This window comes from Anolis sagrei, chromosome 5 (genome assembly GCF_037176765.1).
Source record: "Anolis sagrei isolate rAnoSag1 chromosome 5, rAnoSag1.mat, whole genome shotgun sequence".
NCBI classification, from domain to species: Eukaryota; Metazoa; Chordata; class Lepidosauria; order Squamata; family Dactyloidae; genus Anolis; species Anolis sagrei.
This window is the reverse complement of record NC_090025.1, coordinates 45905204-45932752: the sequence shown is the minus strand read 5'-3', so window position 1 is coordinate 45932752 and position 27549 is coordinate 45905204. Positions and strand designations below refer to the sequence as shown.

At 37.2% G+C, this 27549-nt stretch overlaps 1 protein-coding gene across 3 annotated transcripts in view; it reads left to right on the top strand.

Moving 5' to 3' along the window:
* INPP4B (inositol polyphosphate-4-phosphatase type II B) overlaps positions 1 to 27549 on the top strand; it is a 314390-nt gene that overhangs the window by 269140 nt on the left and 17701 nt on the right. For all 3 annotated transcript variants that reach the window (XM_060778904.2, XM_067468684.1, XM_060778903.2), the window contains 7 exons: positions 2606 to 2778; positions 3981 to 4104; positions 6511 to 6628; positions 10591 to 10731; positions 11543 to 11640; positions 13763 to 13875; positions 23313 to 23467. In XM_060778904.2, the coding sequence (XP_060634887.2) occupies positions 2606 to 2778; positions 3981 to 4104; positions 6511 to 6628; positions 10591 to 10731; positions 11543 to 11640; positions 13763 to 13875; positions 23313 to 23467 (922 nt within the window). The remainder of the gene's footprint in view (positions 1 to 2605; positions 2779 to 3980; positions 4105 to 6510; positions 6629 to 10590; positions 10732 to 11542; positions 11641 to 13762; positions 13876 to 23312; positions 23468 to 27549) is intronic.

The window sequence follows — 27549 nt, the reverse complement described above, 5'->3', positions numbered from 1 at the left end:
ATTTTCATTCATTGGGCCAAATTTAGCATAAATACCCGATTTGCCCAAATTTTAATACTGGTTGGAGGGGGATTGATTTTGTCATTTGGGAGTTGTAGTTGCTGGGATTTATAGTTCACTTACAATCAAAGACCATTCTGAATGATAGAATTGAACTAAAGTTGGCATACAGAACTCCCATGACCAACAGAAAATACTGGGAGGGTTTGGTAGGCATTGGCCTTGAGTTGTAGTTCACCTATATCCAAGCAATGATAGATCTGGACCAAACTTGGCACAAATACTCAATATGTCTGAATGTGAATACTGGTGGAGTTTGGGGAAAATAGACCTTGACATTTGGGAGTTGTAGATACTGGGATTTATAGTTCACCTACAATCAAAGAGCATTCTGAACCCCACCGATAGAATTGGGCCAGATCCTCCATGACCAACAGAAAATGCTGTGCTTTCTGATGGTCTTTGCTAACCCCTCTGACACCCTCTCGTGAGCCTCCCCCAGAGGTCCCGACCCTGAGGTTGAGAAATGCTGCTATACAGGGTTTCTTATAAAAGTAGATGGTATCATACTACCTATTTTGAAATCTTAATTAGATGTTGTCACTGACCAACCCATAACATTTGTGGGATTGATAATAATACTCATAACAATAATAGAAATAAAATAGCAGTTTAGTAGCTGATTGCTGTTCTTGCAGTCAAGCTGTAGTGATAGATGATCTGGGAGCAATTCCAAATAAACTAACTGAATTAAATTGCCATCAAAAGGATACAATAGCATCGTTTACAAGTGCTTGGAACATATCACTTTATTCAACAATACTCACTGATTCTTAATTGTTGGTTTGAATACAAATCACTAATGGTCACAAACTCCATATGGTTACATCTGTGAAACCAGTAACAGTGATATAATGAAATAGTGATGGTTGTATCAATGACAGCGAGTTCAGAAAAAGCAATATAACCAGTGGTAACATAAATAATATCATTGGTTTTTCTCCCCCCCCCCCCCCCCCCCCACACACACGCTTTTCCTTATTGTGCTTGTAAATTCATAATGACTTAATGTCAGAAAGGTCCTCCATCTACTGTCGGTACACATAGTTCATTCAAGAGATAATCTACTTGGCTTGATTGAGGAGGACTCTGAGCATTTTCTCTCTGCTGTAGTCACCACTTACTTCAATGAGTTTTCTTCACTTCTCCATGAAATGGTGCTTTCAGGAGACAGCAGATGGAAAGCAACAGAGCAAAAAAGACTAGTTGAAGAAGTTCATGGTGATAGCATAGACAAGAAACTTCATAGCTAAATGACAACACTGGTTATAGGTCCTTTCCCCTTCATCCTGCCCCTATCATGCTCAGTTGTTTTTCTATAGAAACAAAATAGTGGAAGAGAGAAATTTGATAAGAACTAAATGTTTGTTAAGTAACATTAGCACTGTACTTCTTGTTGAACTCTATTAAGGCATAGTAGAGTGGAGAAATTGGCATTTAAAAATATATATTGACATTGGTACCAAAACAACAATATGTTAAAAACTGGCATGTTTCCTAATCAGTGTCGGAACCAAATATGTTACTGTTTTGGCTCAGCTATTTCTCAAGACTATCTGTGACAACTTCTGCTTCATCGTGTCCTTTTGTTGCCAGTAGACATATTGTAGTCCCGAATATACTGGAGCTTTATTTTTAAAAGTTAGTATTTGACTTCATATTAAAGAGATTCACCTGTATAATTTTTAAAACCTTGACTAGAAATGTTGTGCACAGTATTTCAATCATTTGAGAAAACACTTCAGTCATATGGGATGGAGGTTGCTTTTACTTCCTTCTAGTCTGCTCTACCATTCAAATTTGGATATTTTTTCCAAAGGCTTGAAAAAGTTATTGTTGGGGGCTGTTGCTCCCAACTCCTCTAGCGAGTGCAGCTACAATATGTAATTAGAATTAGAGCATCCTTAAATGAGCTGCTGTACTTCACCACACTAGAGAGCCCCCAGTGGTGCAGTGGGTTAAAGCACTGTGCCGACAGGACTGAAGACTGACAGGTTGCAGGTTCAAATCCGGGGAGAGGCGGATGAGCTCCCTCTATTAGCTCCAGCTCATGTGGGGACGTGAGAGAAGCCTCCCACAAGGATGATAAAACATCAAAAATCATCCAGGCGTCCCCTGGGCAACGTCCTTGCAGACGGCCAATTTTCTCACAACAGGAGCGGTTGGTCCTGACACGACAAAAAAAATCACACTAGAGAGAAAAATCCACTTAAAATCCAGTTTCTGTCCCTGCAGAATTCTGGGGTGTGTAGTTTAGTGAGGCTGTTAAAGGACCCCCCTCCTCCCCCGGTAAACTACAAACCCACAAACCCCATAATTGTGCAGGAGGCAGAAACTGGATTTTAAGTGGATTTTTCCTTTAGTGTGATGAGACAAGAAGAGCAAAGTGAGAGAAAATTACATTTGAGTCCTTACAAATAGGCATGTGCCCATTAGATATATGTGTATGACAGTGAGGCTTTCTTCCCTCATTTTCTAACTTAGGTCTAAGATGGACACTTTCTGTACTTCGATCACTATTTTTAATTTTCGTATTTTGTTCCAGGTGACTGGTATGAACAGCTGTATCCACTCACTGTTACATTGAAAGACTGTATTGGAGAGGTGGTGACAAGAGCAAAGCAATCAATGTCTTTTGTTCTGCTTCAGGAACTTGCGTGTAGTTTGCCACAGTGTTTAATGCTGACCCTAAGAAGAGATATTGTCTTCAGTCAAGCTGTAGGTGCTTCTTCCATTTCATAAATTTGAAATGTTTTGAGATTTCACCGAGCAAGCCCATGTTAGTTTCCATAGCCATATAAAAGCATAGTGTGCATTCCAAATAGCAAAGCAGAAAATAACTGTTTTCTGAAGACATCAACTTAGTGGCACAATCATGACCAGTCAAAATACAGAAAGATGGTACTTTTTCCCACTGGTTTTATGCTATGAAATCCTGAGATTTGTAGTGATCCGATATCTCACCAAACTCCAAATCCCAGGATTGTGACTACATAGGGATCATGAATTATAGATTAGTTGTTGATTAATAGCTTTAGTTTACATGTTCATAACTGCAATAGTGAATGCCAGCCTACATCTTTTGCTATGAATAATCACAACAGAGACTCAATGTAACATAGTTATGAAAATGTTGATCTAGAAATCGGTATGTCCAGGTCACATGTTCCAATGAGTGCTTTCTTATTAAAAAGTGTATTTAACTGTGTATCTGTTAAGACATAAATGATTTGAAAATTAGAGAATGGAGAAGTGTTAAGAAAATTGAGATTTTTCTTGGGAAGATTCATTGAAAGAGGGGTTGCCTTTGCCTTCCCCTGGGGCAGAGATTATATGATCAACAGAAAATACAGTGTTTTCTGATGGTCTTTGGTGACCCCTCTGACAACCCCTCACGACTCCCCAGGGGTCCCGACCCACCAAGTTGAGAAACACTGTTTTAATCTGTAATGTTTATTCTCCTTCTATATTATTATTTAGAAAGGAAGGTTTTATATGAGGGATGAGAAAAGTCTGTGGCCTGTGCCATACAGCCCCTTTTTGTAGACCTCTTGAAGATGTCTACCAATCTCCCAAAGCCCCAACCACTCCAATTTTTAAAATGACATGATTTACAGACAGTTTTTGCCCTAAAATCACAGAACCTCATCTACCCCAAATGTCCTTAATTTTTTGCAGACATTTTCAAAATGTCACCATTTTGCATGGTCCTGTGAGGAAATATTGTGGAGGCTGGTGTTCACAGGAATCTGGGTCTTGGTCTGGTCACCCCTGTGTTGATGGATAGTACCTTCCAATATTTATTTAGAAACAGGATTTATTGAAGATTCATTTGTGTCATCTTGTGAACTGATGTTTTTCTCTCCATAAGTCTTGCTAATGCAACTAATATCTCTGTATGGCTTTGGTCATTATTCTAGCTTGCTGGATTGGTCTGTGGATTTATAATCAAATTGCACTCTAGTTTACATGACCCAGGCTTCCTGCAGCAGCTTCATACAGTGGGGTTAATTGTTCAGTATGAAGGACTCCTCAGCACATATAGTAAGTATTGAGTTCATACAGCTGCATTCAAACATTGTGAAAATCTGAAATCATGAGTTTTATTAAATATGTTCTTATTTCAACATCATGAGTCAACAATAATCATTTTAAAGAATTCTAGAGCTGTATCCCTATTTTATTATTTGACGTTTCCTGAATATTTATGTATCGCTTTTGTGCTGTTTTTGCAATTCCAGTTATGTGAAATGGTAAGATCTATTAGTTCAACTTGGGCTGAGTAAACATGTTTAGTATTATGTTATTTTCAGAAGGCCTTTGGAATGTCAAGTAGTTTGTTATTATTGTTGTTTCCCTTGCTGTGTTTTATAGCCTGTACCTTGACTTTATAATGGCTGAGATACAAATAGCTTGTTGTGTGAATAGATGTTGACTCATTGGTTTCTAGCTATTCATCCTTACAGTATGAGCCCTTCTCAGTATAATTTATATCTTCTCGAAAAGTTTTCCATCTCTCAGAAATAGTGTTTTGTACAGTCATTTACAGAAGCCAGTATGCAAGCTGACTTCAGTTTTTGTTTGTACTGAATTAGTAATTTTTTTTAATACAAACTATATTTTTGTTAGTAACATTATAGGTAATTTTATTATCTATAAGCTTCACTGGTAACCCTTTCTGATTATGTTGTTGTTATTGGCCTTCAAGTAATTTCTGACCTATGGAGATACTATCACAAAGTTTTCTTGACAACATTAGTTCAGAAAAGGTTTTCCATTGCTTTTCTTTGAGTCTCAGAGAGTGTGACCTACCCAAAGTCACCCAGTGAGTTTCATTGGTGAGCAGGTATTCGGACCCCGTTCTCCAGAGTCATAAGTTAATGCTTTAACCACTACACTACGTTAGCTCCTTTGCAATCTGTAAACCTATATAAATATCTGATCATTGATATGCAAAATCTTGTCACTTTTCTGTTGCTTGTTCCCCAAAATGTCAGAAAAGTTACATTTACTATCTACTACATAATCTGCTCTTTTATCCTGCTCTTGAGAGAGTACAAGTGAGTACAGGAAACCTAAAACAGACCATGCAGGGCAGGTCACTATAAAATAATGGTTCTCAATCTGTGGGTCCCGAGATGTTTTGGTCTTCAACTCTCAAAAATCCTAACAGCTAGTAAACTGGTTGGGATTTCTGGAAGTTGTAAGACAAAACACTTGGGGACCCACAGGTGCTCTAAAACATAGATTAGAAGGGAAGAGGGCACAAGTTTTGCAATTTACACAGGGAAAGACAAGATTGAAGCATATGGAGCCTTTTTTTTAAAGTGTACAAGGAGCAAAGAATTATAGCCTCACCCACACACCTTGTATTGTGTTTTTGATGACTTCTGAAAAAGGACAGACATAGCTGCATGCAGTGTATTCATGACAACATTTAGGACCTAATCAGACATCTAGGGGGAGAGTGGGGGAGAGCGGGGGAATCGTGGGGCAGCGGAGTTAACTATTGAAGTGTTCCCTACCTTCAGGGTCTATAGTCTCCCTTCTCTCAGTGTTTTCCAGTCTGTCCCCACTTCCTCTTCGGCTCCTCTTGCTTTGTTCTATAAGGAATTGGGTGTACACCTGACTCCTTTGGGCCCCCATGCCACAACATAGTTTCACCAGAAGTAGCTCTGGGGGATGGCATTCCAACAGCGGAGAGGAGACACTTATCTCGCTGCATATGAAGTTTGATTCCGGAAGACCCTATACACTCAATGTTATGATGCAAACCAACAATAAGCACCAATGTATACTTTTTGCAGAAGGCAGGTTGGGAACATATTTGTGATTTTTGCCATGAACATTACACATGGGCACACATTGAAGTTAACAAAATTCACATAACAAGTTGTCCAATTTCTTAGGCACAGGTCTATCACACAGTTCATTGAGTAAAGCAGATTTACTTGACTGAAAATGTTAATCATTTCTCACCACTTTTGCTTCACAATGGAAATAAACAGATATTGCAGTATTGGGGATGCACCAGTGCATATAATATGTTTGCTATCATGGATAAGTAACCCAAACAGGCAACAGAACAGAAAATACTCGCACTGGTTCTTTAAAACAAACAACAGCAAAAATGAAATGAATATGAATGCATTAGAGGTTATATAGTAAAAGCTTTTCATAGACAAAATATTATCACTTGTGCATTAAAATAGTTAGAGACATGTCTGTTGTTTAAGAGTGAAATGATAATAAATGGTTAAACTAATTATGGAGAATGTTGCTCTGTCCTTCAGTGTTCTGGACTTTCTTGTGCAATCACATGATGAAAGTGGATATGATTGCTCAACATTAAATGCTGACACCCAAATTTAGATCATTTTAATTTAAATGCCCTTGTTAGTCATGTTGTTTTCTTGTTTTAGTTTGAAATGCATTTTCTCTTCTGTGTAGGTGAGGAAATTGGAATGCTAGAAGACATGGCTGTGGGAATATCGGATTTGCAAAAAGTTATGTTTAAAATAACAGAAGCCAAATCAGATGACCTTTTGCCTGTTATAACTGGAAGACGGTAAGTATTATCTGTTTTTTGAAACAACAACATAACTTGATGCTGTTCCAGAAAAATCAACGAGAAGCTCATCTGAAGTTTTTCTGTATGCTAAGCTAACTTATGCATGTAACTAAAAATTGCAACAAATAAAAGACAAAATAAATACCCTGGAGAGACTTGTAAAGATAATAGACCTTTCAAAATTTACCAGCACATTTGAGAGGCACAGTTTACTCTGCAATGCAATCATGTTCTTCTGATACTGACTTTGTCACATATCTATTCAATACTAGTCTGTTGTAACCAACTTTTCTGCTTGTGTCTACAAAAAAAACCCTTCACACAGAAATGCAAGCGATCTTTAGTTAAAATATAATTTCTTCAGACAGTGCACACTAGAGGAACATACCATTAACCTGATGGTGTCAATTTTAAAATACTATTTCTTAGGACAGTTATAGCAGTGTGAACTATCAGCCAACGAACTTCTTCACACCCCCAGGGGCTGGCTTGCTTATGCTTTCCCTAAGGAAGCATAAAATGTTGATCTATGAACCCATATCTAAACAATAGCAAAAGTAATTCATAATGAAGTGATTTCAAGGAAGCATAAAATGTTGATCTATGGACCCATATCCAAACAATAACAAAAGTAATTCATAATAAAGTGATTTCAAGGACGGGCCTGTTAAAAATCAATTTCCATAAGAGATGAGCAAATCTTTTAAATCATGGTTTACATGCCATTACTTCCTTTATAAGCCCAAAATATACAGTGGTTTCTCAGTCCATATTTTATATATAGGCCTACAAAATGAACTTTTCTTTTTATAAGATAACAGTGCCAAAAGACATGACTGGAGAATACTTAATTTTTAAAATTCCAGCTTTAGGAACACATTCTGAGACTATATGGGAAATGTCTTTCAAAATATACTATGGGGTTATTTATTTATTTATTTATTTACCATATTTGTATACCGCATTTCCCAGCCTGAAGGTGACTCAAGGCGGTTTATAGTCGGCAACAATTCGATGCCCCAATACCATAAAATACAATTAAAAGCATTTACCGTACAATATAAAAACCATACAGAACCAATAAAAATATCAACAGCGTCTCCTTAGCACTTGACTAGTTAGAATTTGGCAAAAAAATCAGCTTCATGTCTAAAATGTTAATCAATATGAATGGGCCCTGGAAATAAATATCTTAAATATTAGCCATAGTAGACCTGTGACAAAAAAGAGGGCCTAGGTTCCACTAACAGATGTGTTAGTCAAAATAGGATAGTAATAAAATAATTTTAAAATAGTGTAAGATATAGAGTATCATAGTCATGCTACTGGTTCCATATTTAGATATGTTCAACTGACCAACAGAAGATGTGTTTCTATTACTGCCCCTATGGCATCCCCAGTGCTCTCCTAAATGCTACATAGTCAGGCATAGATACCTTCTGAAAGTAAAGTTGTCTCATAGAAGATGTCTTTCTAGCTCTTCGACCTGAGTCCATTTCAGGCATCCCATTTGCACAACCTTAAGTCCTATAGATGTATACAAAAGTGCAGATGTATGCCATTCTGAAAACACTAACAAAGCACTTAGTCTAAGCGGAGTTAGTACAAGCAAGACCAAGACCATACATGGACAGCTGTGGCCTTCCAGATGTGTTTGGTCCACATCTCCCACCAGCCCTAGCCAGACTAGGCCATTATGAGGGATTACATGATCCAAAAGCATTTGAAGAGCCACAGATCTTCACTCTTCATTGACCTATGGTAATGAAGCTGCAATCAAGTACTGGAGTTGATGCTTATATGACAATGGAGACGTTGCACCAGAGAAATTGAACTCCATATTTTGTGCCTCTTGTTTCTAGTCTGAAAATGCTGCATCTGTTTCTGGTAATATCTCACTTTGATGGCAAATTAAAATTAATTTTTTAATTTCATAAAGAAAATACTGTTATTTTTTAGAAATCTTTTCTGTGACAACAGAAAAAATAATTTCTTATGATGTGCATAAAACTATAAACAAAAACTAAAAGTTTCCCTTATTTGTATCAGTAGAACATCAGTGTACTTCACTATGGTTTGATAAATTTTGCATAAAATCAGGAGACTTATAATGGGTCCATAGAAGATGGGGGCTGCACTCTCTTATTAATACCAAATTATGGTTTAGCAATACATAAACAACCACTAAGGCTGGATCTACACTGCCCTATATCTCAGGATCTAATTGCAGATTATCTGCCAATCTGGAAATGTAGACTCATATAATTCACTTCAAAACAGATAATCTGGGATCAGATACTGGGATGTAAGGCACTGTAGATCCAGCCAAAGTGACAGAATTTAAGATCATATGCCTCTTCAGGTCACCTGCAGCAGTTTTGTGATTGACTTCTAGTTTTTCAAAAAGCAGTTTCTGCTGCAGCAAACAGAGTTTTCATCAAACAGTATTTCCCTCACAAAACAGATTTATAACCAGTGAAAGAAAGGGAGTACACAAAATAATCAGTTAATTACTGTGATAACCAAACCAGGTTTCTGTAGATGTCCTTTAAAGCCTGGTGTACAGAATCCTCTCTTAGGTTATAGAAGACTCAAAGAGGTGAAAAGCATATTATGCTGCTCAGCAAGCGAGAGTCCAAAAGTGGCAGGCTCAAACCCAGAACCTCAATCAGTGGCTGATACCAAATGAGAGACTCCCCCCTGGGCACACAGAAAACTGGGCGACTTGGGAGGCGCTGAACAGACTGCACTCTGGCACCACGAGATGCAGAGCCAACCTCAAGAAATGGGGTTACAAAATGGAATCCACAACATGCGAGTGTGAAGAGCAAACCACAGACTACCTGCTGCAATGCAACCTGAGCCCCTCCACATGCACAGTGGAGGACCTCCTTGCAGCAACACCAGAGGCACTCCAAGTGGCCAGCTACTGGTCAAAGGACATTTAATCAACTACCAACCTTGCAAACTCTGTTTTGCCTGTTTGTTAAAAATTTGTTTAAAATGTAATACAATTGTCTGGTTGATACTGACACGATAAAAATAAATGCTGCTTCTCATTTCTGATTTTTTTATTCAGTGAAGAAGTAATTATTGAATAGACAGCCTGTAATTAAATAACTGATCCTGCTTTTATAGCTTTGTATTCTTGAGATAAAAATCAAATTTTAATATATTGGAATTAAAGTGCTTCTATGTATCACTAAGGAAATGTTGATTTCTAGATTCAGCATTACTGTTTCTTTCATTTACATCTTGGAGCTTAGTGACTTAAATACACAAACTTCTATATAAGACAATAATATCGATAGACCTTGAGAGAAAAACACAGGATTTTATGTCTGCATGCTGAAACTCTCTTATAATTTGGAGACCCATAACTGAGCTATGAGTACAATGCCAAATGACCTCTCAACTCTTCCCATTCAATGCATCACGAACAGTTTGAATGTGCTCCATCCTTGTTGCTGAGCTGGTGACAAATGTCACAATAACTACAGGACAATGCCTAGTTCCTCTGACCTTTCTTCCTCAAGGACATTGACAGGCATGATGTATCTTCAAATGGTCAGCCCAAGATAGAGGCAAAGCAACAAAATGTGTTCCTCCCCATTCAGGTCAAGTTGCATAGTAACCAAAGCCAGCCAAGTTATTTTGCTACACAAGGCAGAAAATACCATGAGTCCCTGTTCCTGTCAGTTTTGATTGTGTGTACCTGCATGACAAGAGTTGGGACCGGATAGCCCTTGTTGTCTCTTACAACTGTGATTCTATAATAACAGATTAAACCACTTCATTATTTTCACATAAAATCTGCTTCCAGAGGCAGCTGTTTGATGTGAAAACTTTCTATTACTCATCAGAAGCACAGGTCACAAATGTAATTTTACAAATACATACACATGTAAAAGAACTTAATTTTTACACAGCACAAATTAGTCATGCTTTTGTTTTCCCAGGGGACATTATGTAATAGATATCAAGCTTCCAGAAAAGATGTTTGAGTTGCTACCACAAGAGATTAAAGAGGGCAAACTGCTCCATGTATATCCAATCCTCTTTAATGTTGGAATCAATGAACAGCAAACGCTTGCAGAAAGGTATGTTATATCAGGATTCTGTTTCATTCCCTGTTTGGATATGCTGCCTAAGGAACTCAGGGGTCATTGGATTACCTATGATATCACACCAATACCAGAAGTCAAGGCTTGGATGCTTGTTTTAGCAGCTCAAAGATATCTCCAGTCACAGTTCAGAGTACTGATTATGACTTATGAAGCCATATATGGATTAGATCCCATTTATTTGAAGGACTTTGTTCTCCCAGTTCTGTGTGTTGAGATCTTGAGGAGACATCCTTCTCTACAACTGACATAAAAGCCAGCAGCTGTATGGTGCAGAAAATATCCCTATGCTGGGATATTTACAGCACCAGGTTGAAGGACTTTTTTTAAAAAAAAATCAATTATTTTAATTTGCAATCCTAACACTTTTTGTGCATATTTAGATCTTGTGCATGACTTTTTCATTAATATTATTTGTTATTATAATGCTGGCATCATTTCTTTCTGTTCAATTTTTATTGTACTTTTCAGGATTTCATATTGCTATTGTGGTCATAGAAATATACATTAATGAGCAATCTGGAAATGTAGTAAAACAAAAAAAGTAGAATTACAGTCCTAAATACACAGAGAGCTAGACTCATAGCGTGTTATGTACTTACTTCTGATTAAAACTGTATGGAATTGCTCAGATGATGGCAATAATAATAACAACAACAACAATTAAAGCAATAATCTGCATTTAAAATGAAATCAGAGTTAAGTTCTGTTCCATATATTTAACTATGGTCTGTCTACATCTGTAGAGAAATACATGTATAACTATCTGTGTTTTGTTATTCTTTAGATTTGGGGATACTTCCTTGCAAGAAAATGTTAATCAGGACAATTTGGAATTACTTAAAGAGTATTACAGATTGTTCACAGAAAAAATGCCTCCTGATTGTAAGTATTTAAAAATAATTTCATACATATTGTCTATAAAGACATTTCTCTTCATTAGTGAGTAAAAGCTTCTCATCACAAACCTAATCATTGGTCTATTTGTTTTTGGTTTTTTAGCAAATTGCAAATACTTGCCCCAGCCATTCTCCCAAATCCTTTTCACTTGACCTAAAATTTTCCGCTGGTAATTCAGTGGGAATTGGCTGGAGGCTTAGATGGAATAATATTGAAATGATGTTTTCATAGATGTGCAGTTAGTCTAATTATGGAATTATCTCCTACAGTTTGTCCTCAAGTGTAGTGATTATACTAATTAACATGATTATAGTACTGAATGTCACTGTTTTATCAGACTTGTCCTGGTGAGCCGTATTAGTGGCCTGGGCAATTTGGGTTCTGCTTCAAAGTCCTAGTATTGCATTTCTAATGTAGATGTTACCCAAAGGATTCTTAATCTTCAAAGTTGCTCATTCTTTAGTTAGAGATATTTTGTAAGAGAAAGTACACAGTGTCCTTTTACATGACATGCCTTGTGTCTACCTTCATTGCATGTTGAGATCTTTTAGTTTCTTATCAGATCTTGGAAATAGTGGTCCTGTTCCCTAAGGAATTATTGGAGTTGTAGTCCAAATAATGGCTTTTCCATGCTCTATTTCTTCTTTTTAAAATTCTTCAAACATGAAGTGAGATTGAGCCTGAGAGTTGGTGCTATTGGAGGGTCAGGCTGAGCTTGAGGTCATCTGTTAATCCATATAACTCTCCTGTACTTTGGACCTCACATAGCACAATCTTTAATAGTCTTAATGGTGCCATTAACTGACTGTCACAAAGGTTTAGAGCATTCATTCTGCTGTTGACTTTGGTTCTTCTATACGATTGATTTTCTTTTCAGGACCTTTTTTGTGTGAAGTATGTTCTTGCTTTGAGAGGAAGGTTAGTGATACTGTATTATAACGTCAGTACACTGACACTACCTTTACAAAATAAAAATATTTCCTCTCTTGTCATGCATAAAATTGTATTAGATCCAGAAATAACTCAAAATATATAGACTAATTCATCAGTAATATTTTCAAGCTAGTTTAATAAAAATCAGTTATTCAAGAACCAAGGATTCATTTTCAGTGGGCCTTTAATGGTTACAGGTATGTTGGATTTTTCGGCATCATAAGTATATCCACACAATTTTAAATCATGTTAGGTTAGCAATATACATGTTGACTTCATTTAGTTTTGTTAATACCTCTGCAGAAATATAGCTTAAAACAGTATTGCCTTTTTTTTGGGGGGGGGGGTTGTTTTTTGTTTTGTTTTGTAGATCTTTAGTGCAGTTTTGGGCACAATGATACTATTTTCAGATAGAAGCACATATTTTATTTCTGTTGATTCATTCTGTGTTGTTGGTTTATCAGTACTCTTGCTATTTCTATCTATTATTTTCATTGCTGAGGGTTTTCTTTGTTTTGCAAAAGCTGGTATTTGAGGTTAATTCCATTTTGATTTTTTAATTCGATTTTTCTTTAAATTTGTCTTGGAAGTTTGGTAGACCAGCTAAGAAATTGTTTAGATAGAAAAATAAATAGATATGAATAATTTAATCAATGTAATCAATTGAATGTTTGCCATTTTTGTTACTCATTGGAAACCACCCTGAGTCCCCATGGGAGATATAAACAAAGTATTATTATTATTATTATTATTACTATTACTCATGTTCAAAGAAAGAATGCTGTTATTATTTTCTGCAGTTCCTCTCTCTCTCCCACACACACAGTCTCTCGTTTTATTAGTGCTTTCGTTTTTGTGCAGTTATGCAAAGTACAGCAAGAGGATGAAGTCCTAGATAAATGGAAGAGGCCATTGAATACTTCCTGTTTCAATTTAAACTAAGTACATATGGGGGATGCTATGCACTTCAGAAGACATCCATAGATAGCAGTGCCTGTATTATTAAATCCAAAACCATTTGGTCAATCATTAAGTGATAGTAGGATATTGCTATGTTTGATGAAAATTCTCATGCATTTGAAATGATGCTTTTAGCTGCTGCAGCTTTTCTTTAGTAAGAAAATCCTCAACTCAGCATACAGTTTGTCACTAACGGCTTCCTTCTCCTTTTCAGGCCTACCGCATTTTCAAGAACAGAATGACTTAAAGCGATTACTAGAAAATCTCCATCAAAATATTCATGCTAAAAAGAGAAAGAATGTAGAAATCATGTGGTTGGCTGCAACAGTAAGTAGGCTCATTTCATAGGAATCCCTCTTGTTTTGTTCTGTCTTGTTAACATTAATGCTGAACACTAAAACATTTCAGGCCAATGCTTTCCTCCATGTAAATATTTCTGGACTGCTCTCACCACAGAGACCGCTTAATCTGCAAATACCCATGTTTTATAGAGTCCTAAGAACTTCATTTAAATACCATTTACATTTTCCACCACAACTTTTACATTTTCATCAGAGTATTGTGCTGTTTTTCACAAGCCGCTATTCCAATTTCTCCAATTACATTATCTTTTCAGACCTTAGTTTCCAAAATATCCCAGCTACCATGGAGACTTTCTGTTGTGGCTATGGGATTCTGGTAGTTAGTGGTCTGAATATTGGTTAGTTGCAGCAAAGTAAAAATATAACATAAGTTATTAAATGATAATTCAACAGATAGTGAGAAAATAGCATTGTTTCAGTGGGTCTATGGTAGGGTGGACAAAAAAGATTGGCCAACACATATTTTGTTGCCTCACATGTTAGTCCTGTGTTTGGATATATTTGAAATTCTGATTCCAAAAATGGCAGCAGTTTTCCCCTATCGGCTCTAGTTTTTGAGATACAGAACATATGCCATCTACAAATCTTCATTGTTCACCCATATAAAATAATGATAACCATATCCAAGAAACAAGAATTGCTTGTCAAATGCAATATTTTGAAACAGCATCCCAAATAACCCCAGGAATCAAAACACCAAGGATCTTTTTTGTTGGGCTGTGTAATAGAATTCAGACTTGCATCTGAAAAAGGAACTCTCCCAGGCCTTTGTATTCCAGATGTAGCCAGGGATACAAAGCTTGTCTAATATTAGATAAGTTTTTTTTTGAATAGTTTGCTGCATGTAATGAATATCTCATATCATTTGTTAAATATTTTGCCATTTTGTGAAAGTCATGGGAGTTTTGCACATTTACATTCCAGGCTACCTGTAATTAGAGGAATGTGTAGTAAGGCACATAAGAGAAAACTCTGCATAAAGGGAGATGCCCCTTTGAATTTATTCTCTGGTAAAGAGGTCTACTACCAGAGTAAAATTTGAGTCTGAGAAATAAATAATTTTGGCTCAAAAATAGCTCTAGCTCAGGAAATACCATTTTAAAAAGCTGGGTGTAGTGTGCCTTTTATAAAATGCTGGATCTCAAAATACAGTATGTTAGATACTTTGGACTGGATCAGAATATGAATCATTGCCTTCCATATTGCATCTCCCAGCATTACTCAGCATTGACGGATGGATTTCGCGCGACTTGAAGTTCAACCACTTTGGGAAGGATGTTCAATTAGTACCTTAGAATAGATCTTGTAGATCTTTCTAAGTTTTTAGCTTTGTTGTGTATTATAGTGTGTGAATGAGCAAGATCTTTTAACAATGAACACCATATGGTGTCTTCAATCTGCTTTATAAATTCACATTTAAGGACAGCCAAATATTTAATTATTCATCATGATTCTGCTTTTATTTTTGTAAAATCTGACAAGTCATTGGCACAATGCAAGACATAGTTGCTTGGTTGTTTGTATTCATGAATTTGACACCACAAACACATACAATTATATATTTATGCAGTTAGCATTCCTTAATTGGGTAATTAAGGATGTAGATAATTTTCAGAAAAAGGATCTACAAATCACCTGCGTAAAAGTTAATTACATGAACAAAAATAGGCTCTGTAGATTTATTTTTAAGTTGAATTTTTATGTAAGTCAGAATAGGTATTTTTTAGTATAACTCCATATACATACATACATACATATATATATATATATATATATATATATATAGTAAAGGGGAGTGGTGCTCATCTCCATTTCTAAGCTGAACATCCGGTGTTGTCCATAGACACTTCTAAGGTCATATGGCCAGCATGACTGCATGGAGTGCCATTACCTTCCCAAAGAAGCGGTACCTATTTTTTTAAAAAAAATATTGGTTTTCAGTTGTGAACAAGTTGTGAGGGCTATGTATCTGGCAGTATGTCTTTTTTGTTTGTTTCTTTACTTGTTGATGGAAAACAGAAGCAAAGAACTGGCTGCTGATGTATCCTGCAATGTAAAGTCTCAGGGCACTTCCAGACAGGGGTAAAACCCGGGCCAAAGCACGTTTTAAAAACATGCTTCGGTGTGGATTTTTGTCCACACAAGCTGCCCAAACTCAAGCCCAAAACAACCCTTAAATCAAAAAAACCTTACCCAACCTATTGATCTACTCATGTTTGCATATTTTTGAACTGCTAGGTTGGCAGAAGCTGGGGCTAACCATTGGAGCTCACCCCACTCCCTGGATTTGAACCATCAGCCTTTCGGTCAGCAAGTTCAGCAGCTCAGTGGTTTAACCCACTGTGCCACCAGAGGACCCAGTTATATATATGGAAAACCTCTTCTGAACAAATTTTGCCAAAATAATCCTGTGATAGATTCATTTTAGGGTCACCATAGGTCAGAATCAACTTAAAGCACAGTAGTAAAGCAGTAAAAGAGCAAGGGGGAAATTCACAAATTTAAGGCCTCGTGTCTGCACTGGACCTGAATTGTTGTAGGATTTTCAGGCTATATGGCCCTCTTCTAGAAGCATTCTCTCCTGACATTTCACCTGCATCTATGGCAGGCATCCTCAGAGGTTGTGAGGTCTGTGGAAACTAGGAAAATTGGGTTTATATATCTGTGGAATATCCAGGGTGGGAGAAAGAACTCTTGTCTGTTGGAGGTAGGTGTGAACATTTCAATTGGCCTCCTTGATTAGCATTTGATGGCCTGACAGTTTTTAGGATTGGCTTGTTACTGCCTGGAGGAATCTTTTATTGAGATGTGATTAGCTGTCCCTGATTGTTTCTTGTCTGGAGTTCCCCTATGTTTGAGTGTTGTTCTTTATTTGCTGTTATAATGTTGGACCTGAATATTTCAATTTCAGTGTATGCTGTCTAAATACAAGGAACCTCTGTAATGTTATGACATTGGGCAATTGAGGTGGAGATAGCAAGAATTTAAGCAATGTTGGTGACTGCAGACATCTGGAAATGAATAGGGCGAGCTTCTCATTTTGTCCAAAAAGTGCTTCCTTACTTATTTCTTACACCAGTGATTTAAAATACACATTCAGAACTATGGAAACATTGGGTAAAATAAGATACAGCCAGTCAGTTTATTTTCCAGATTTCCTTCAAATTCTGTGGAATTGGATTGTTTGTACATTGGAACCAATTCAGTGCATTCCACAGCTGCTGGATGGATTGGAGATCTTCCAGACAAATGAAATGTTGTTGGATGTTGTGGTATTTGTGGCCGTAATTCTCACTTTTAAGTAACCAGATGATGTTTCTGCTGCCTTGGAATTGCTAGTAGTTGAGAGCAACATTTTGTTTGAAATTCCCTAATATGTCACAATTCATACTAGGTTTCTAGGGCACTCATCTTACTAGAAGGAAGTGACTGGAAACAGAGACATTCTCCTGCATTACCCATCAACAAACAGCCATCAATACCCAGTAACAAATAAGCAGTTCTATTGTAAGAGCTTTTTGTTTCCTTATACACGTCTGGAAGAGTCTTTTGATATGTTAGAAAAATCTGGCTTACTAAAACTATGATGGCAGCAAAGACTATTGCGCGTTTGATATTTTCAAAAGGTGTAGTTCTAGTGGCTTTCTCCAGCTCTCCAGCCCCCAAATCATTGTTCGCTTGGGAATTGTTATCCACAAGCTGGGTGACAGATTTTCTAGACGAAGCAACGGTTGCTTAGGTACAGACATTTTTCATGCCTTTTTATCCCTTTTTAATAGTAAAATCCAAAGTACATTTTATATCACTTTCCCCCGGTGTGTTGCATCTTCCTTTATCCCTTTTCTGTTCTATTGCCAAAACCTTTGTTCTTCAACATCTGTTCTGTCCAATTGTCGCCTCTTTGAAGTTTTATGTTTTAATTTAGTAAGCTTAATCAGGAATGCTTTAATGATGCTGATTTCAACATATGTTTAAAATGGAAGCATAAACTTCAAAGGATATTAAATATAAGTGATAGTTATTAGAAGAGGTAGACAAAAAAGTAGTTGCATTGCTTTTGGTAGTCACATGTTGTTTGGCATGAATTGTAATATAATTTTTTAAGTATGTGTAGGGTTATGGTGCTTCACTGTCTTTGAATTAGTTTCTGTTTTCTAAGGCCCCATCTACACTGCCATATAGTTCAGTTTGAAACTGCATTATATGGTCAGTGTAGGCTCATATAATGCAGTCAAACTGCATTGTAGGCATGCATATTGCATTGTAGGCTGATATAATGCAGTTTATTGAATCCCCACCGTAAAAAAAAAGAGACCAGACACAAGATGTGGAGAAATAAATGGGCCATTTATTGACCTAATTAGAAACTGCTAATACAGCTAATTGATTAGTTTTAGGGAGAACACTGCAACATGAGTAATGGTGTGAGGCCAGGTATCTTTCAGGGACCACCTGCCAAGCCAACTGCTGGGCGAGACACCTGATCCCAGGGCACTCCTCAGTGATGGTTTGTTGTCCCAGCCAGTCATTACATGGAAGGCCTTCTCTGGAACCCTCCCCACCAGGACCATAAAGCCCCATAGGGGAGAGGCAACCACCCCCCCCCCCCCCCAGGAAAGCCATCAGGAAGATATTTTGGAGAACCCCCTAAGCCATATTATATGGTCAGTGTAGGCTCATATAATGCAGTCAAACTGCATTGTAGGCATGCATTGTAGGATGATATAATGCAGTTTGTTGAATCCCAACCGCGAAATAAAGAGACCAGACACAAGAAGTGGAGAATGATCCCAGGGGCAGTCCACACTGATGGTTTGTTGTCCCAGCCAGTCAATACTGGAAGGCCATCCCTGGGAGCCTCTCCCCTGGGACCATAAGAGAGAGGAAAACCCCCCAAGGAAAGCCATAAGGAAGATATCTTGGAGAACCCTCTAAGCCATATTATATGTAGGCTCATATAATGCAGTTAAACTGCATTGTTGGCTTGCATATTGCATTGTAGGCACTTATAATGCAGTTAAACCGCATTGTGTGAGTCTACATTAATCATATAATGTTGTTTCGAACTGCATTATATAGCAGTGTAGATTGGACCTACGTTGGCTTACATTTGCCATTCTTTGACTCTTACATACCTCCTGATTGGAAGAATAATTCAGTGTTTTGATACATATAACCCTTTACAAAATCATTGTTGCCAATAAAACAAAATAACCCATGCTGATTAAACCAAAGGCCTTTGTAGTTGAGCATCCTTCCCTCCAAATTAGAAAACAAGATGCCACCAAGTAGGAAACCCTATAAGCAGGATATGAGGGCAGTAAACCTCACACAGGGTTCAGGTAGTTTTGTGGAAAAGCATACTCTGAACACGAAGGCAGCATGTAGGCATTATCATTAAAAGTCTTACTCTTTGTGTTTCACCCACGTATGCAATTCCCTTTAAAAGACATCTTAAGCATTTAAAGTCATGTGGTCAACTGTGTGCTGTATGAAGAAGTGTTTTAATTTTGTCTCTCCTGAATCTTCCACAAATCAGCTTCATTGAATGACTGAAATTCTTACCACCATGGTACAGAAGTCAGTGGTACATTTTCTCTGCTAGACATCCCGGTTCCCTCCCTCTGTGTGCAGCTCCCCCCCCCCCCCCCCATGTGGCCTGCATATGTATTTTCCCTACCATTGCTCTACTGTGATGTGAGAGGAAGAAATTCACTGTTCTTGTCCTCCACAACATACACCGTTTGATACATTTCTATCATTTCCGTCTTTCCTCTGCCTTTGTTCTAAAACCTCTTGACTTTATAACCTTTCCTCTTAGAAGAATTGTTCCAGCCTACTGTTATTTTTTGTTGTCTTTTGTTAGACCTTTCTCCAGTTCAAAAACTAATTTTTGCAGAAGTTAATAAGTAGCAACCGTGATTCACTGAGAAGGCTTAAAAATAGGTTAGAGAACTTGGAATTATAGAATCATAGAGTTGGAAAAGACCTCATGGGCCATCCAGTCCAACCCCCTGCCAAGAAGCAGGAAAATTGCATTCAAAGCACCCTGACAGATGGGCATCCAGCCTCTGTTTAAAAGGCTCCAAAGAAGGAACCTCCAGCAAACTCTGAGGCAGAGAGTTCCATTGCTGAACAGCTCTCACAGTCAGGAAGTTCTTCCTCATGTTCAGGTTGAATCTCCTTTACTATAGTTTGAAGCCGTTGTTCTGCATCCTAGTTTCCTTCTTATCATCTATGATTATTTTTATGCTATTTGTGTCCTTTTATGAAAACGTCAATAAAGAATATTTTTTAAAAAAGAAAGAAAACAAAGTTGCTTCCTCCTCCCTATGACTTCCCCTCACATATTTATGCATGGCCCTCATCATGTCTCCTCTCAGTCTTCTCTTTTGCAGGCTAAACATGCCCAGCTTGTTAAGCCACACCTCATAGGACTTGTTTTCCAGACCCTTGATCATTTTAGTTGCCCTCCTCTGGACACATTCCAGCTTGTCAACATCTCCCTTCAATCGTGGTGCCCAGAATTGGACACAGTTTTCCAAGTGTGGTTTGACCAAGGCAGAAAAGAGCATGACTTCCCTGGATCTAGACACTAGACTCCTATTTATGTAGGCCAAAACCCATTGGCTTTTTTAGCCGCTGCATGATATTGTTGGCTCATGTGCATCCTTTAGCCTCCTCACTTTGGTGTCTTCTAGTTGCTCTTCCAGAAGAAGGGTGAGGCTCCAACCTCTAGAAGTGCTCACTGTCATCCTTCACTTTGGAAAGGCAAAGTTCACTGAAGGTTATTGCACTGCATTTCTTTTTATGTGCTGAAATTGCCAAGGGCTCCTGCCTTCTAATTCAGCAGAGAGGCTACTTTGTATGTCTGTTTTTTAAAAAGTTGTGATGTGAACTCTCAGTCACATTATCGTTATTGGCCTAGATGGGTCTAAATGGACTCTGCTTATATTTGGAAGCTATACTTCTAAAGTGCGCGCTACACTGAAAACAGTAATGTTAAGGAGCAAAATGCATGTTTTATGAGGCTGTTGCAGCTTGATATGGATGAAGGGAGGTGATCAGGAGAGCAACCATTGTAAAGTATTGTTCTCAGCACAACAAATTACAATGTGTCAGAATAACATTTTTATTTTTGACTCTAAAAGTGACAATATTTATACATTGTAATTATTTGACACAGCTTTAATTAATAGGGGGTAATTTCCACTGGAACGTTATTCTTGCTTGAAAAAATATGTGTAAAAATACATTTGTTGTGTTTAGCAACACTGTCAAAAAGAAATGGGGCCAACAGAGCTTTCCTTATGAATGGGGTTCCATAGCTTAGCAGCAGTCACTAAGAAAGCTCGTCCATGACCTCACCAAACAATATTGCAGGGGTCATGGACACAAAAGAAGCCCCCCCCCCCAAAAAAAAAGATCAAAACACGTGGAACCATAGAATTAGATGAGACCCTAAGGGCCATCCAGTTCAATCCCTGTATTGCAGGAATACTCAGTCAAAGCATTCCCCACACATCCCCCCAAAAGAAAAGCATCTAGCCTCTGTTTAAAAACCTCCAGAGATGTACTTTTTCAATGCTAGTCTTGAAAACAAGATGATGGTGTGTGTGTGTGTGTGTGTGTGTGCTTGGCCTAATGCAAGACTTTCTTGCTGACCATTAATACTTTCTAACTTTTTCCAAGGAAGGTTAAACTGACCATGACCTGTTGTCCTTAAGGGAATATTTGTTATCAGTCTCAAGTAGAGTGCATCCTAGCCAGTGCAATATGAGCTTGTTGTAGAAAACCAGGAGAGAAATACTCAGAATGTACATGTAAGGCTAAAAATTGTTTCTGGAAATCCATCTGGGAGAGAAAAGAAGACCAATAAAAGAAGAGGACCTATATTTTAATAGTAGAACCCCTTAAACTGCCTCTCATGTGTGAGCAGAAACTATCCTGAAGCAGGAGATTCATACATCCATCCTTCCTAGACAAATGAACATAAAAGACTGCACCCGGTGGCACAGTGGGTTAAACCACTGAGCTGCTGAGTTTGTTGACCGAAAGGTTGCAGGTTCAAATCCGGGAAGTGGCGGGAACTTCTGCTGTCAGCCCGTTTCTGCCAACCTAACAGTTCGAAAACATGCAAATGTGAATAGATCAATAGGTACCACTCCAGCGGGAAGGTAACGGCGCTCCATGTAGTCATGCCAGCCACATGACCTTGGAGGTGTCTATGGACAACGCCAGCTCCTTTGGCTTAGAAATGGAGATAAGCACCAACCCCCAGAGTCGGACACAACTGGACTTAATGCCAGGGGAATACCTTTACTGTAGCTAACTTTTGGAACAAAGCGAAAGTTCAGGCCTGAATAAAGCACGAAGGATCCAATGCACAGATCAAAGAAAGAAACCGAGAGGTAACACAAAAAGGTGGGCACACTCTTTAGAACTGTATGTCACTAATTACTAGTATTGATGCCTCTCCATTTCCAACAGTCTTTCTATCTACAGGCAGACGTATCTTTTTTCAGACAGCAGTAAGCTGGGTTATTATTGAAAGGATCTTCAATTGAATCAATTGTGTTTTCTTTTTATTGATGTGTTCTTAAGTTATGTTTAGTCAGGTACTTAGCAGCTTCATTCTATTTGTTTTCATTTGATTTTGCCACTATTAGCTGACATTAGTGCATCTTTTGGAAGTGAAATAGGGTACTTAGTCAATAAGTTAGTTCAAGATGGCCTTTTCATTATTAAATTCTCATTTACATTCCTGGTACTTTTTTAAAGCATGAAAATTCTCAAGAACAATGTGTAAATTTTTGACACTGCATAATACCCTTTCAGATAAGGATAACTATTTATTTATTTATTTGCAGTATTTATATATCACTTTTCTCACCCCTGGGGGGACTCAAAGCGGCTTACACAAAAATAATGGCACAATTCGATGCCTTACATACATAAACCAAAACTCAAATCAACAACATATAACTAGGCATAAAATCAATAGGACAATTCATCATAAAATATGATAAAAGGACATTTAAAACATGAAATTTCAGAATTAAAACACCTATTGAAAGCATTAAAATCACATGATGCAACTCGTAGCCTGGGCCATTCCAAATGTCAATTGCACATATTCCAAATTTGCTTCTTGTACTGCGTTACTTTACTAGTCAAAAGCTTGGTTCCATAACCATGTCTTTGTTCTTTTTCTAAAGGCCAGGGGGGAGGGTGCAGATCTATTCTAACTGGGGAGAGAGTTTCCAGAGCCAAGGAGCCACCACTGAGAAGGTCCTGTGTCTCATCCCCATCAACCGCACTTGTTTGTGGGACTGAGAGCAGGGCTTTCCCAGAAGAACTTAGCCTCCTTGATTGCTCACTTAATTTCTTTGTGCTTTATAGATTTGTCGCAAGTTAAATGGAATCCGGTTCACCTGCTGTAAAAGCGCCAAAGATAGGACATCAATGTCAGTAACACTGGAACAGTGTTCAATTTTAAGAGATGAACATCAGCTGCACAAAGACTTCTTTATTCGAGCGCTGGACTGTATGAGAAGGTATGTTCCTAATTCCTTGCTTGTGTTTTCCATTTTTCAGATTGCTGTATGTGTTCCAGCATACTTACATCAAAATGATTTTGATGGTGAGGATTGTTCTTTTTAGTTAATTAGCTTTCCATTCTTAACATAATCCCAGGTTCCTATCTCAAGCTTTTAATGTAGCCTTTTCCCTCTAAATACACTAAATTTTGATTGAAATGGTTTTCAAATAGGTAAATAATACTTAATTTTAAAAATCTAATTTGTTTCACTTGGTAGTTTCAATTAGTTTCTTTAATGAAATATGAATTATCAAGCAGTTGAGACAAATGTTAACAGGCATTTTTGTTAAGTAGTCCTGGGGTATTTTTGTAAATAAATAAATATAACTATTTTTGGGTAATTTTGTGAAGATTAAGATGGGATTAATTAAACATGTATAATCAGGAAATACAGTATGTTTTAATTATCTACATTAAATTAAATAACAGTAAAATTGACCTCCCTAATTTATTAATTTCTTTATTCAAAGGAACTGGTTTTATACATACTATTAATTTAGGCAAGTGCTGAAAAGTATTTAAGATTAAAAATAAAGATTGTGTACAGTTGGCGGCTTAGCATTTCTATAATTAAATTTTACACATTGTCATCATTTATAAAGCATCTCACCAGAGATAGCTAACACTATGTTCTTCAAACCACTAGAAAACAGGAATACCCTGTAATGTCATATTACTATCATATCAAAACAAAGAAAGATGTATTTAGGGGGGTTTTAATAATCACAGTTCACAACCATTCCTACTCCGGAATTCTTTTTAATATTAATTAAATAACAACTCAAAAAGAGGGTAGGTACCTGCCTTTCACAGCTCACAATATGTCCTTGAAAATAAGCATGAATTGTGTGTTTTAACAATATGCTGAAAGCTAAAGTAGTAAATCAGGAGAACAGTTTAGTTTAGCTTGCTTCAAAATGACTTGTTGTATCATGCTGCATTTACACTCACATTTCATAAATAACATGATTGCCCATGAACCCTATCATCTCTCCAGCTTTTCAGTCATGGTGGGCAGTGTGTGTATATTAGATTTCACACTTGAATGTGCTTCTACTAATTATAAATTTATTTTCTATATTTAATTGTACTTTCTGTACATGGTCCTACTGCTATGAATTTCTTAATAAGCTTACATTTTGCTTCATAAACATGAAATTATAGCATAGTTTTGAACAAAAAGGATTCCACTTTTGGAACTTTTTATAGTGCAGAATACCCTGTGTTCGAATTGAAAATCAACTGTTAACAGTCCTTGAATCAGCATAATTATGGATTATTCACCCACCCGTACCAACATGGTTTTTTTGGTAAAATTCAGAATATAATAATATAAATATTTATTTCTTGTAACAGATACATCCGTAAGATAACTCTTAATAGGCATGGCTTTTGAAACTCATAATTAGGAGATGATGATCATCAACATAAATACAGCTTTTTAAGTCTGTCTCCTGAAGACTAAACCAAATGTCTCCAGGAATCTCACAAGAAGCTAAAATGAGAGTAGACATTGGCTATTCTTAGACCACAGAATTTACTAATTGAATAGCTAATATGTTTTAGTTACCTAGGATCTAGTTAGCTATCATAACTAGTTATACCATCATGCCTTGGCTCAATCAACCCAACTCAGAACTTGTATTGCCATGAACTTTCCTCCTTTTGCTCCTTCTTCTGTTGACTTTTGCATAACTCTTCCCCAAATCATGTGACATTGCTGTAAATGTCTGTGGAAATGTATCTTCATTTTTGGCAAGAGGAGAGATGTTTAAGAGATAGTTAGAATGGTGTCTGACCAGGAAATATGCTTTGCATCTGACTTAAAATTGTGAGGTTCTTCTTCACAAACATGGATGAAACATTGAGAAAGAAAGAGCTTGATCAACCTCCTAATGGCCTCTTTATTAGTAAATAAAGCTTACTAACTCAAATCTAATTGATAGGCTCAAGTAGAGTAGATGCACTGAATCAGTAGAACTTACATAAACATTGACTTAGCAAGAACATTGACTGAGCTCTGCCAAATGCATAATGGAGGACCTTCTCACAGCGAGACCAGAGGCACTCTAAGTAGCCAGCTTATGCTAAACTTCAAAGGAAATTTAGCATAATGCCCAATTTTTAACTTCGTTTGTGGTTTCTTATGCATTATAACTGTATTCTAAATTCACTTCTGACAATAAATAAAATAAATAAATAGCCAATTTTCCATAGAATTGGTGGATCTACTATAGTTTGAATTAACTACTGAATTAGGCTGCAGTATTCACAGGTCTTTGATGAGTTTTAATAAGTATAGCTTTGAGTTTAAGGGCCAGTATAGTATAGTATAGTATAGTGTTATATGTGTTGGATTAGGACATTGGAAACTTAGTGGGTGCTTGGGCAAGTCACGCTTAGCCTCAGAGGAAGTCAAGGGAAAAATTTGGCCAAGAAAACTCTGTGATAGGTTTACCTTTGGGTCACTATATACATCAGAAATGACTTGAAGGCACACAGCAAAGTATTGAGATTAGACTAGTATTAATTGGGGGGGGGGGGGTATCTTACAAGACATACCCTCTGCATGATTTCTTCAGAAAGTGTTATTTAAAAGAGTAGGCTTGTTTTTGAAAGGGGAGAAACAAGGAAATTGTGAAATTATTATTTTCTGCAGGTTGAGTTCTTGACAACTGATGATAACTTGCCTAAATAGACTGTCAAGGCTTCAGCTCATTCTGTAATGATTTCTTAGGAAGAGATCTCAGCACATGGGCAACTAAGCATTCCAACTTACATCAGGTCTCAACACTGAAAAAACTATTGATTGTAATTGGCATTAAAGCTGTTTCCCATGTTCAAAAATAAATGATAACAGCATGTTATCTATCCTGATAGCTGAACTGCAGAAGTCATTTTTTGCTTGTGAAGCAGGGGAGGACATTATAAACACGGCAATTCCTGCTCTTTCAACACTATGGACTTTTTCCTGTTGTTACTTTGTAGTTCCTAGTTGTGCTTATAATATTGCTTCTTAAAATACGTTGTGAAATGTCATAGGTAAGCTGTGTTGAGCTTGTTATAAGATGTTGGAGTCTGCTAAGAGAGTTAGATAAATTTTCACATTCTTAGAAAAGAGCTCCAGGCATATGGTTTGATTATTTACCTCATATTGCTGCTGGTTTATGTCAGTGATTGAACCAGTCATTCCCAAACTTTGGTCCTGCAGGTATTTTAGACTTCGTTTCCCAAAATTCCTGACTGTTGGCTAAACTGTCTAGATCTTCTGAGTGTAGAAGCCCAAAGCACACAAAGAACAAAATTTTGGGTACTACCTTCCCTACTAGTGGTACTTGAAGTATCACAAACAAGACTTATTCAAGTGTGTTTGTTGTTTGTTGTTTGTTGCTAACTTCTGTTAAATCATGAATGATAGACTTCCAAGTCACTTTATCATCAACCGTTCTGCCCAGGTCTTGCAAATTTAGGGCTGTGACTTACTTGATTGAGCCTGTCCATCTGGAATGTAATCTTCCTCTTTTCCTACTGCCTTTTAATTTACCAAGTATTATTGTCTTTTCTAGCAAGTTGTGTCTTCTCATGATATGACCACCCTGTATATTTATCATAAAGGATGGGCATGTTGATAAATTTAATAATTTTCTATAATATTTAGTGTAGAATTAAATTTTAATTTCCTTCAGTTTTACTAATATGCTTCTAATTTCTAGCTTTAACATGCTTTAAAAAGAAAAAAAAGAAAGTTTCTCGTACCTAGTTAGTCTAAAAACTAGACTCTGGGCCCGCTTCAGTTGTCCATCCCTGCTAATAAATTTTCTTTACTGTAGGCATTTTTCCTAATGCTAACTGTAGAACAGCTTGTATTGCCCTTAAAATGCATACTCTTGGATATTTCTCCGGTTAAATATTGATCACAATATTACCTAAAGACCAATATTGACTATTCCCCTATTTATATACCGTATATTCCGGGGTACAAGACGACTTTCGAACCACCCAAAATCATCTCCAAAATGGAGAGTCGTCTTGTATGCC